The sequence below is a fragment of the Apis cerana genome, linkage group LG10 (genome assembly GCF_029169275.1).
Source record: "Apis cerana isolate GH-2021 linkage group LG10, AcerK_1.0, whole genome shotgun sequence".
Taxonomy (NCBI): domain Eukaryota; kingdom Metazoa; phylum Arthropoda; class Insecta; order Hymenoptera; family Apidae; genus Apis; species Apis cerana.
The window spans coordinates 7,240,540-7,253,395 of NC_083861.1; the positions used below are offsets into that span (position 1 = coordinate 7,240,540).

General features: G+C 41.0%; 2 protein-coding genes across 3 annotated transcripts in view; one reads left to right on the forward strand and one right to left on the reverse strand.

The window, feature by feature from the left end:
- LOC108001570 (lysine-specific histone demethylase 1A) overlaps nt 1-11,318 on the reverse strand; it is a 98,262-nt gene extending 86,944 nt beyond the window's left edge. The window contains exons 1-10 of one of the 2 annotated variants that reach the window (XM_028668551.2): nt 11,167-11,318; nt 10,406-10,634; nt 10,173-10,324; nt 9,941-10,102; nt 9,726-9,842; nt 9,466-9,642; nt 9,122-9,382; nt 8,921-9,058; nt 8,768-8,841; nt 8,546-8,694 (exon numbers count right to left, since the gene is read on the reverse strand). In XM_028668551.2, coding sequence (XP_028524352.1) covers nt 8,546-8,694; nt 8,768-8,841; nt 8,921-9,058; nt 9,122-9,382; nt 9,466-9,642; nt 9,726-9,842; nt 9,941-10,102; nt 10,173-10,324; nt 10,406-10,634; nt 11,167-11,190 — 1,483 coding nt within the window. In that variant the 5' untranslated portion in view covers nt 11,191-11,318. The remainder of the gene's footprint in view (nt 1-8,545; nt 8,695-8,767; nt 8,842-8,920; nt 9,059-9,121; nt 9,383-9,465; nt 9,643-9,725; nt 9,843-9,940; nt 10,103-10,172; nt 10,325-10,405; nt 10,635-11,166) is intronic. The other variant, XM_062081062.1, reaches the window with a different exon arrangement.
- A 60-nt stretch (nt 11,319-11,378) lies between these two features.
- Nucleotides 11,379-12,778, forward strand: LOC108001571 (ATP synthase subunit s, mitochondrial). The gene is made up of 5 exons (XM_017062625.3): nt 11,379-11,798; nt 11,868-11,953; nt 12,033-12,235; nt 12,317-12,479; nt 12,563-12,778. Exons 1-5 carry the CDS (start codon nt 11,787-11,789, stop codon nt 12,666-12,668), a joined length of 570 nt encoding a protein of 189 aa, XP_016918114.2. The 5' UTR covers nt 11,379-11,786; the 3' UTR covers nt 12,669-12,778.
- Nucleotides 12,779-12,856: the final 78 nt, after the last annotated feature.

The following is a 12,856-nucleotide window of genomic DNA, read 5'->3' on the forward strand; positions in this document are numbered from 1 at the left end:
GAAAGGTATTGATTCGAATCGATCTCTCGAAGGGCCGGAGAGGAGATATTTTTAGGCAAAGGATCTTAGGGAGGGAAAGGTAGCTCGGTGTCTCGGAAGCGAAGAAAATTGAAGAGAAAGAGAGAGAGAGAAAAGAGGGAAGCGAGAGGAGGAGGCGTTGAAGTTACTCGATCTCCATTCTCGTAAACCTAGACGACGTGACAAAGCGATCGGGACTCGTTCCCCAAGGACGGTTTATCAGCGACGGTCTAAAACTGCTCGGCTCGGTTCGCGTTTTCGTTCCCTCGGAAGAGGGACTGGTGGCCTGAGGTTGTTTCAAGCTCGTAAGGAACGAGCCGTACGAGAGCGAATAAACGATACCTGCATTGCGAGAGTAATCTCGACTAACGGCGCAATTAATCTGACGATTTTCTACCTGTAAATTGTCCCATCGGAACAAAAATGAAAGGAGCGAGACTGGAGGAGGAGGAGGTCGTAAACGCTACGCGGATAACAAGTATCGCGACGACGCCTCTCTATTTCATTTCCCTTCCTCTTTTTTCTCTTTTTCCATTAAACCATTCGTAATCGATCTTTTTCCTTTTCATAAAAAATATCGCGTATAATCCAATATACGATCATCTGGAATATTCGTTTCTTCTTTTCTCTCCTTCTTTGGATTCCTTCTAATCGCTTCCCTCGATAATGAAACTTTCGTGAGTTACTCTAGTATCTCTGGTCGGAATGATCAGATCGATTATCGAAAGCTGGCGCGCGAAAAACGGCGACGTTAAAGGCAAAGGATATCTCGAGTGAAAAATCTAGACTGGCGGAGTAAAACTGTAAACGAAACCGAGGTCGGCTCCGGTCTGTTTAATCGAGGACAGTTCACAGTATTGTTCGTGTTCAGAGGATTGGTCGTGAGAGCGGATCGCACCTAATAAGAATGGGATCGTACGAGGCAGGAAGCGAGATCGTCTGGGGCACGGATATTGCGGATTTTTGTCTCGAACGAAAACGCGTTTCGTCGCGAATCGTACGGTCGCCTGTTAACCAATCGACAGAGTTACACTTGGAACAAGGTGGCTCGTGGCTCGTGGCTCGGATGGCATTAACCGGTGGATATTTATCGTTACGTAAAGGCGTAACAGGCGACGAGAAGAAAATCCAAACGCTTCTCGCGGAATCTGGGAGGAGAGGAGGAATGTGTTTCCAAGTTTCACGGTCGTTTTCGAGAAACTGTTAAATAAAACATGAACACAAGGCGGATCGAATCTCTTCGCTCGCCATTTCCAAGTAAATACAAATAGCCCGCGGAACGGTGTGCGCCGTTAGACGTTGAAAACTGTTGCGTTTCACGGTGTGTGAAGTTGATGGTATTCAGAAGTGTAGAGAGACGGTGCAAGGATTAACGAACAGCGAATTTGTCGTTTGAAAATAATAATAATAATAGTAATTCCACCGTCGAATTTTGGCCAACTCGCGTATTAATCGATATATTAAAAGCGCGCCCGCCCTTTCGTAGCTGGCTTCCGGTTTAATATCCACGTTCAGAGCCTATGGTACTCGGTATTCATCATCGAGATAAACATCGGTTTTTCAGCGGATAATGTTTCACGTGGGGATATACCACGACCGATCGTTAATTATCAGCAACGATGCAACGTCCCAAAACTTTTCTATCGCCGCTTTAATGACCGTCGTTAGACCGTCGGCTGGCTAAGTTTTACGAGCAGCATAGGATGGCAGATTGAAAGCGGCTGGTCAACCAGGTGCTGCCTTGCCTCCAAGGCGACACCGATCCAGTGCCATCTGCTAAATCACTCCCTCCTCCTCTTGCTGCGAGGGGGCTTGCTCCAAATTTTAAATTGGAAAATTGTTTCAAACCGATTCCCTCTTCAAAATCTTCCCTATTATGTATTTTACTCCTACGCGAAAGGGGGAAAAAGAAAAAAAAAACCCTCTCGAAAATTGTGCGTCACTCGAGCGTAGTATCTCACTTTCACTAAGTGTAAGATGATCGAGCAACCCATGTATAATTTCGACAATTTCGAGGAGAAAGAAAAAAAAAGATACTGACGTATAAACACGTAATTTTAAGACGCGTTCGAAGAGATAGCGAGGCGTCCAAAAGCGAGATACGCGAAAACAGACATCATCGCGGGATCACCCGTTAAGTGAAAAAGATAAATATCCCGCGAAAACTCTTGGAAAGGATACTAGTTTTTAGCCGGTGCAAAATGCACCGCGAAGGATGCTGAAAGGGCGCGTAATCGTTGTATGGCGTGTGGCCGGACATTAACATATAATGGTCACCGTCATTCTTCTCTCCGTCACGTAACCGGGCCCCGTTTAATCATTCTCGGTCACCCCGTCACGTAATCCCCTTTTGAAACGATTGTCAGCCAAGATTACCGAGCATTAATTTGAAAAATGTAGCGGCGTCGTTGTCGTGCTCCTCATCTCCCTCCTCCTCTCCGCTCCTTCCCCAACCCCCCTCCGGTGGTGGAGGAGAGCGAGGCGTAAGCTTATTAACACGTCCCGTGCACCGTGTACCATGCCGGTGATACATGCCAAACCTTTCACTCCGGAGCAACCAGAGCCGGGAAGTTAGATTGTATCGCGCAAAGTTTCACCGAGTTTATGCAACGCCTGCAAATTTAACCCTTAAATGCGTAATGTTGTCGTTTGACAATTTGGCTACATCTCCTTTTCAACATATATATATGTGTGTGTGTGTGTGTACCATAAACGAAAGAAATAAATCTTGTTTTGAATTAAACAAGCAAATAAAGAAAGTAAGAACATAAATAGAATGATCCGGGAAATTCATTTACAATTAGTAAATAAATAAATACGTTGAATAAATATCATTGAGAGTTATGATACATTCTCCTCCTTTTCGAAAGTGTTATAAAGATAACGCGGAACGTGTTAACTGGAAACGCCAAGTATGCTCGTTGGCCGATTACGCGGACGATTAAAGCGAACTTTGCACGGGGAATTTACACCAGCTAATTACGTATACCGATATCGTACAATTCGACTCTTGACCTCCCCTGACGGTTCGAATTATCCGAATAATTCAAACCTCCTCAACCCCCCTCATCATATACGCGAGTTTCGATATTTTACATATATATATATAATAAGCGTAAATAACCTCGTCTCGCTAATTTTCTAATTAACATCGAGTGGAAAACGAGAGTCTGATTAAAAAAAAAAGCTAACAAAAAAGAGGAATGTGGAAAATACAATGATCTAGGAGGAGGAATGGTTCACCGACGTTTCTCCAACTCCAGCCAAACACGGAAAGCAGCCGAATGTGTCTGGTTTCGCGCCCTGGGATGGGGAATATCGTCGCCCGATACGGAGAAGCACGGCGGTGGGTCCTCGAGACGCGCGACATTACATACATTCCATCGGAAATTGTTCATTGCGACGGACGGTGTTCCAAGTGACAGGCTTTCAAGATCAACCGACACCCTCCCGATCCCGATAGGTGAACCGTAACAAGATTTCCACCGTTGTAGTTCCACCGTTCCATTCATCAACATTCCCCGAGAAACAAGATCTTACGAAATGGTTGCGCAGCTGGCAGCGATAATCTCGCCTACACCGGGGTAATCAACCGGGATGGATGATCGATGAGCTCTGGCCACGGCTAATTGAGAAGGAAATTCGGCACGAAATAACCGATCAACTGTGTGTATGTGTGTGTGTGTGCGTGTGCGATACCCGTGTCTGGTATCTGGTACACGGTTGTACCAGAGGATCCATGAATCCACGCGCCCTGTGGATTACGGCGCCATGTAAGAGCGAGGCATAACCGGCGACAACAGATTGACAAGACGGGTTGTAACGAAGCGCGAGTGGAAATAATTCGTCCCGTTGACAACTTCACGACCGACCCCCGGGTTACACGTGCCCCCCGTCTGGCGAGTTAACGCCGTCGAACGTGGTGAAAATCTATTCCCGACTCGTAAGGATATTTAAATGCGTCATCTCGCCTGTCTCGGCCCCGCGCATACCTTTGTTATCGGCGTGGAACGCATCCACCGGCTTCCACGCGTAAATCAGACATCGTTGACAGTTGGAAGGGAAGTCGATTAACCCACGTGTGCCGTGAAAACCGAGATATTTAATCGTCCCGCGCCACTTAACGCCTTTTACCTTCCAAGTTACGGACCCCTTACGCGTTGAAACGGAGCATTTTCGCGATGAGTAAAAAGGTGCGATAAATAAAGGATCGATGAATACGTATCCTAGTACACGAGTTTCTCGTTACCAAAGGTATTCGTGGAACGTTTCAATTACGCGGCGAACGTATTTTCTCTATACGCACATTTATCTCGATCTTCCAAATCTCCGGGGATCAACCAGAAGATCCATCTCTCGTTCATCTATATCTATTGCCCCCTCATCTAATTATGACACGCTCCGCGTCTTCGATCTACCTTATCGCTTATCGTCCTACGAGACATCCTACTCGCATCCGATCCATTTTCCCAATAAATTAATCCGAAAGAAAAACGAAGGATAAAGAAGGGAAAAATAACTTGGAAAAATTAACATCGAACGGTGGATCGAAGGGAGGAGGAACAGTAGGATCGAGTGAAAAAAAGGGGGATGGAGGCAGGAAGAGGTATCGACGCTCCTCGAGAGAGGAGGAGGAGAAGGAGGAGGACTTAATCCGGGACGCGTGTCGGCCAACCATTTGTTCATGGGTGGAAAGGAAAGGAGCCGGTGCTAAGAAATCGCCTCGTTGACACTTCACGGGCGATAGGTGACGTTAAGAAGAGAAATCACGCGGATCACGGAGCGGTGGCGTGGGAAGGGGGTGCAACGAGGGGGCCCCCCCCGAGATAGACTATATCGACAAGGTACCCTACCGCGTCGTCGACACGAGGAGCACTGTAAATGGTAAAGGCACAAACATCAAGAGCGAGGAGGCAACCGTGGCTTCGCATGCGTGTACCTGTGTGTAGAGCCGCGTGTGCACGGATAGGCCGAAAGTGGTCATGGGAAAGGTATCGGTGCGTTAAGGCCAAGACTGGATTCCGCGGGGCGAGGCCGGCTCGTTGGCGGGTAGGAGTGTACAAGGTCTTCGATACCTCGTAAATTACTCCGGGTCCCCCTCCCTCCCCCTCCGTCTCCTTCTCTCTCTCTCTCTGCCATCCACCTCGACTAACGTTAAAACTGCCTACGTTTTCGTCCTGTCCTGAGGAAACACCGGAGAGTCCACCTCTCCAGGCCGGGTCCACCGCGTTGCACGGGCAGAGGAGGAACACAGGCGACGCGTTTCGACATTCTATTTTACACTTTTTTCGGTGGAGCTTGTTTCGGCAAATGAGCCCAGGACCTCTTGCCCCCTTCTTCCCTCCCCCCTTCCGACCGTTAATTCTCAAGGCCTCGTAGGTAACATCTCGGCGACGAAATCGATCGGAGATCGAAAGCGAAAGCTCATTAAGCCGCGCGCCATTCCGACTCTCCATTCCTCTATATTCCTTCCCTCCCTGGGTATTCCTTTGGTTCGTAAATTTTTCAAACAGCCCAGCGGAACGTTGTGTTTCTGAAATACGGGGGAAATACGAAACGCCTGGCTCCAAGTTGGCCGTCGTAACGAACTCGGCCGATCCTTAACTCGGATCCACTGATTTCGATCTCGGGAGATCGGGAGATCGGGGAGGAGAATAAACTGGAGCCTAGATACTCCGGATTCCTCTCCCCGGTAAATATTCACAAGATCGTGACGATGCGGGGAGAACTTTTGCCGAGTAATCGTTACATTTTTCCCTCCGATATCTATCTGTTGATCGACGATTTATCTTTCGAGAGGTTAAGACTCGACGAGTATTTAAAAGTCACTTGGTGAGTGAGCTCAATTCAACTTTTCCGCTTGATAGCGTGAAGAAGAGCTTCGTAGCCACGTCGTACTTGGCAAAGTTCGATGCGTTTGAGAAAAATGGAAAAGAGAATGTTCTACGAAGAGAGAGAAAGAGAGAGAAGCAACGGCGGAGATATCGATGGAGGCGTTCATGAATGAAACCGTGTTCCCTATAACCCTTCCCATAAGGATGTCGAGAGGCGAGAGATCGGCGGGAGGGTGTTTGTGAAGTCAAGTTTACGACAATATAATTTTGGTAGCGACACGCGGACGGTGTGGAATGCGACGATCGGAGTCAACGAACGGTATAGAAGACTTCGATACGTCGTAAATGACCCATCCCCGGGGCCCCTTCGCGAGAGAGGCCGTATCCACCTCTCCATCTCGTGCATGCTACGCGCATAATATCGAACTGCCTACGTTTTCGCCTTACCAATCGCGAGGACTGACAACACCGAACACCGAAAACAGCGACGAGGCTCGATCGAGTCGACGGTCCCAAACAAAGCTCGATAACTCTCCATTATACGACCGATCCGAGGCCGATCGAACCGTGCATTGTCGCGACACCGACGATCATCCGCTCCGTGTGCGCGCATTCCTGAATTTTACTATCAAATGTTGCCACGGGCGTCGAGTCGAAAAAGAAGAAGAAAAAAAAAACATCGTCCACGGAAGAAATATATTCCCGTCGTGTTCCCGAAAAATAAAAATAAAAATAAAAAAAATGGAAGATGGAACCGTCCGCGCATTGGACGAAAATTCGTGGAGTATCTTTATATTCGGATGGAAGGGAAGGGGGGAGGGAGAAGGGGGAGAAAGAAAGAGAGAGAGAGGCATATTTGCATAAATCGACGAGCTAACGAGACGTGACACCGATCCGAGAGACGTTACCGGAGAAATAGAAGCGGAACCGTGGTCGGCGACATTCAAAGGCGAAAAAGTATCTCGAGGAATACTCTTAGGCCTAAACGGTTTTTCGGTCAGTGGCTATTAACCCTGTAGCCGGGATTCGTTTCGTGAAAGAATGGAGAAGGAAGCGATGGTCCGTAAACCGGAGCCGGAGGACCGCGAGAAGTTCGAGGCTCCGTCCAAGAACCGATTACATCGAGGATCCGCCGTTCAGGGCCCCAACTTTCGACCGAGGGATTCACCGGGGAGAGCCTATTGTTGTGCTTAATTTACCGTTAAATTGTTTACATCTCATTAATCGCCGGGAAGAACCTGCGGGCAGACCGTCATGATCATCGATGCACGTCAGTCATGGACCGTGGGCATCGCTTTAATTTCGAATTGACCACCATGGCCGCGCACCACCGTGGCCCCAATAAGAACCAGGGGGCGAGAGCATCCATCCTCCTCCTCCTCCTCCTTCTTCCTCGCGCGTCTCTTGTTTCATTCTGTGCGTTAAGGGGCCACGCTCACTCGCTCGAGTTCGCTCTCTCGCACGATGCACTCGACTGCGCGGCCAGTGCGCGGACGACAGTAGAGCAATATTGGAATTCGAGCCTGACTCGACCGGTTCGCTCGTTCACTGTCAGTCGAGTGTGCTTCGCGGTAGCGACACACGCGACCACGTTATTCCGATGCGTTACGGTTCACCGATACGCAACATTCACCAACGTCTGCTTGGGATATCTATTAAAGCAACGTTTACCGTTCGTTTACATACCGGGTACAATATTTCGTGTAAGATCGACGATAACCGGTTGAAACCGACGCCTCTGTCTCTCGTACTTGAAACCATACAGGCTTCCGGGTGTGAATCGTGTCAAGGAAGGAATTACAAGTAATGTCGTTAAGATAATTCCGAGAGAGCTAAGGCTCCACGATGAACCTGTCTTCCTCTCGTTGCGCGATACGCGGGTATGAGTACGCGCGGAATGGTAACACGGAATGTGTCGTACGTCACGAGGTTACGCTCACGAGCTTCCAACAGATTTAATTGCGATGGGCGAACGTAGCGATTCGAACGGGATATGGGATAGCCAATTATTTCCGGAAAGCCTTGGTTGGTTTAATGTAAATACTCGAGATAATGATTAGGGAAACGGTATGGTAGACCGTTAAGTCAAGTTTGTTCGAAGTTAGGAACAGAGAGAATCCCTCCAACAGTGTAAAATACGAAACCGCTTGATTATCTGTAGTCATATTTCTCGCCGCTTTCGTTTTTGTTAACGCATTAGTAGACTCGAGAACCGCGAACACGCTATATGATCATAGTATAATTTCACATAATGAGAACTCTGGTAACCGATCGGTTAAGGGGATATAGCGTACTATCTACACGGAATCTCGTACTATCGACTTTCAATAAGGTTGATAAAGTCAACCGCACGGACACCGAGTGCGAGAGACTATCCGACGCCTGTAAAGGAGATGCAACCCGCGAATAATTCACCCGTTATCTATACCATCTACTGGCTGGTTAAGCAATTTCTCGAGAACGTCGATATAATACCGTATATACGCGTTACGCCGTGCAGAGATACTCGACGAATCACGTACGAAATTAGAATGTTTTCGCGTGTTTAACGTATCTTAACGAGTAACCTGTACAATTGATAATAATTATGGTCAATTTAGCGGTTCAACAAATTCCAATTGCCCGCATGGTGAAAGTAAACAGCGACTAACAAGGCGAAACGCCTACTTGCAAGTGTTATTAAAAAGACTGACCTGTTAGATGACTGCCGGTAAATTCGAAGTCGTCATCTTGGTCCCAATGTTTGAGGCTTAGGTTCGATAGCGACGTCGCGTTGGCGAACTCCAAATTTGCAAAGTGCCAATCCAATATTTGACGGTCCTTCGAAGAAAGATATACGTCACTATGAACAATAAACAAAAAATTTATATACTGATAAGAATCTTAATCTACGATGCATCGTATGAGAAACTTACCTAGGAGGAGAGGCTTCCAATTCTTGTAACTTTGCTTCGATCTCTTTCTGTTGTTCGGAAAGTTGATCCCATTCCTAAGATAAAGAATTAAATAGCCTCTACTTGATAGAGAATATATGAATAAAGATAGGTACAAGTAATTGATAACTATACCTTGCACGCATTATGAAGATCGCGTAATTTCGAACGCAATACGAATTCTTGCGTTATATCACGTGTTTGTAATTTACTTTCGGTCATCTCTTTATATTGCTTATTTAATTCGACCAAACGATCCATGATTGCTATCATCTATGGTATAAGAGCTATTAGTATTTTCTAATAATTTTAGATAAAAATAATTAAGATACTCACCCTATGTTGATTGGTGATAAGTCGACCTTGGAGCGATAGTACGGAACGCAGATGTGCTACTTGACGCTGTTTCACACCTTGCTCTTGTAGACGTATCACCCATTCCAATGCCTGACCCAATGAAACCGGTCGTGTATTACCACCTTGTCCAGATCCAGCACTACCCACGTAATTAAAATCTAATTGATGTGAAAGATACGACGTTGCTTCCAATAAACGGTTAAACTCTCTCTCTACCATTTCATCTTTATCTTTTGGGACCTAATTGCGGAAAAGTATTGAAACTGCATACGTAATTTTTTAAACATTTAATTATTACAATGTAAAAATATATTTGTATTAACCGTTTGCCCATCGCTTTCGTATAAAGGACACTTTTGTCGAATTTTGTGAAGTTCCATATTAATCTGTTTACTAAGTGTTGTTACGGGATTCCCACCTAAACCCGTGACTACCATAGCTCCGAGATCGGCTATATATGAAGATTTACGAAATGTTGCAATTCGTCCACCAACGCGATCCTATAAAACATCAAAATTGGAAACATATGTAGAAAAAAATATATATCGTTTTAATATACATTATAATTTTAAATAATAATTACCCGTGCTTCGAGTACAATTACTTCTAAACCAAATTGTTGCATTTGTTGGGCTGCAGCTAAACCAGCAATACCTGCTCCAATTACGATTACTTTACCTAACTTCTTCGTAGGTAATGGCTAAAATAAAAAGTAAATAAATGGTTATAATAATATTTCACATATTATAAATAATATTTGTTTAATAAATTTAATTAAAAAATTGAATATATTATTACTTTAAGTCGTTTAAATACTCCGAAATTAATAAAACCATGTCTTTCTAAAAATGCATGAATTCGACGCGCCAATACAGTATCGCTATTATAAGGTGGTTCTATTGCTGGCAAAGCATTCTCAATTATCAATTGTTGTTTTGGATTTTCAAGCCATAATTGCAACTGAAATAAAAATATTAATAAGTTTGGATGGAAATTAATTTAATTTTTTTGTAAGGTTAAATCATCATACAAGTCTGTTTCGAATGTGAAGAAAAACTTTCTGAGTCTGTGGTGGACCGCCAGAAACATCTGGGAAACAAGCAGCTTCTGTAGAAGTTAATTTATCGAATGGAAGACGACTTTGAAATGCCGCCCCTTCCAAACCATTAAGTAATTCTTTTACTAAAAATGAAATACAAATTATAATTTTATAAAAAAATTATTATTAAAAAAAAAAAACACTTCATTAAAAAATATATTTACCATGAGGATCTTCATGATCGCTATCTTGATCGTCTTCTTCTTTTACTTCAATTCTTGGTGCTGAAGATGTGGGAACAGATTGTGATATACTTGTATCAGATTCTTTTTTTACTTCAGGAACAACTTTCTTTTCTGGCGTTACAAGACCAGGTTTAGATTTTTCCGATGTATCTGAAGCATTTTCATCCTCTAGTTGATTATATTTCTCTTCCATTTCTCTGTACTCCACCTTATATTTAATATATAAATATAAAAGAATAAAAAAATCAAGGAAACAATGTCTAATTATAAATTTTTTTGTAAGAAAATCTTGAAAATATCATATAGAAATCTATCTTAACATATAGGTTAAAAATTTCTATAAGCATTTATGACTTAAAAGTTACATAAAATATGTCTATTTTAATATGTCTACATAACATATTCGATTTTAATTACAAAAAGATAAACTTATGATTGATGATAAACTAAAATAAATAACAAATAATGACTCTAACCTAAACCTAACCTAATCCACTTATTTGCGACAAAATATCATTTAAGATAATTATATACGAATTGTCTCTTGTACAAGAAATTTGTATCATCCTATACCATTACATGTAAAAAATATTAGGGAGGGAAAAACAATATAAATGTATTATAGTTAATATATAAAACAATAAATTTATTAATTACATATATCGCACAATATCATACTGTAAGAACATATTTTTAAAAAAATAATACTAATTCTAATAAGACAGAATAAAAAAACATACCTTCGCTCTTTTTCTTCGACTCATATTGCTGCTATTTAATAATTTCCTTATCAAACGTAACCACTGCTGTGCGAAATCACACAGGTTTGTTTTGACTCTTCAAACCGGCGGCACATACAATTATGAAATCCAGAGACTACGGTAATATAGAATAGTATCGCCTATAGAAATCCAGTATGTCACTGACATCTATATTTAATAATGTTTACTACATAACGACTGATAAGAATTTAATAGCTAATTACGATTTAAAATTCCATTCAATTGTTTGTGATTCAATATTTCTCGTATATAATGTAGCAAAAAAATTACCATCGGATTCAAATAAAATTTTTTTATTATCTATTGAAAAAATTTTTTCGCCATCTATTGAAATATTTATATCCTATTGCTCAAATATTTAGATATATTACGTATAATTTAGAAAATCTTTTATTAGAAGTACTAATAAAATATTATTTCGAGAGCATTACAATTATAGCTATAACAATTTTATACTTTAAATAAATAATAATGATTTCATTCTATGATTTATTTTTTATATCGCATAACCTAAGTGTTTGATTTCCAATAATATTTTAATTAAATTTTTAACAATATAAAAAAATATATTTTTAACAATGGCAACCTATGTAAGACTATAAAAAAATTTGTTCATTTGTTTTTAAATAAAACCATTACGACATATATTTTAATTTCAGACATTGAATAGATTATCTGTTTTTTTTCAAACTATAAGAGGTCAAAATAGGTCTTTTTTTTATTGGGTTACTGTTGTATTCAACAGGTAATTTAAATTAAAATGTTATATAATTTTTTACATAAGATAGATAGTTTTTGAACAAATGAAACTTTATTTTTTTAAGAGTTGATGCTGACCGTATAAAAGAAATTGGTCCTGACCGTGCTTGTGCAGAATGGCTTTTAAGAAATGGAGCATTCGTTAGATGGAAAAATTTTTCTGAACAATTAACTGATTATAATGCATTACCATCTCATGGAAATTATTACATTGAAGCTATTGAAGCAAATAATGCTGGCATATGTGATGTTGGATTCCCACATTTTGGTCAATATTATAATATTTGATTTGAAAGTGAAAAAAATTAAATATATATAATTATAATTATTCATTTAATTATTAATTTAGAGGGATGCAAATATATAAAAGATTTAAAATTTGAAGAATGCAAATATATTAATAATAATGCTTTACCACATTTATCACTTCTTCAAGATTCATTAATTAATTTGGAAATTATAAGATGTAAAAGTATTGATGATAATGGTCTACGTGAATTGAAAATACTTAAGTATGTAGTATATATAAAAATATTAAAAAACATGTTATGTTAAAAAAGAATGTGATATTATTGATTTTTTGAATTTATTTCAGAAATTTGAAACAGTTAAAAATTAAAGGATTACCAGCTGTCACAAATGATATTATTTATAAAGAACTTACTGAAGCTTTACCCAATTGTAAAATCGACATTGAATAGAGATTTATATTTTAATATTAATTAATTTATTTTTCACAAATGTTTCAAAAATATATATGCATGATGATAAAGTGTGTGATATAAGAAATAAAATATAAATAAAATAAAAACTGATTTCTTCGATATAATCAATTATAATTCCTTATAATTCCTTATAATTCTTTATAATTTCTTATAATTTTGCAATA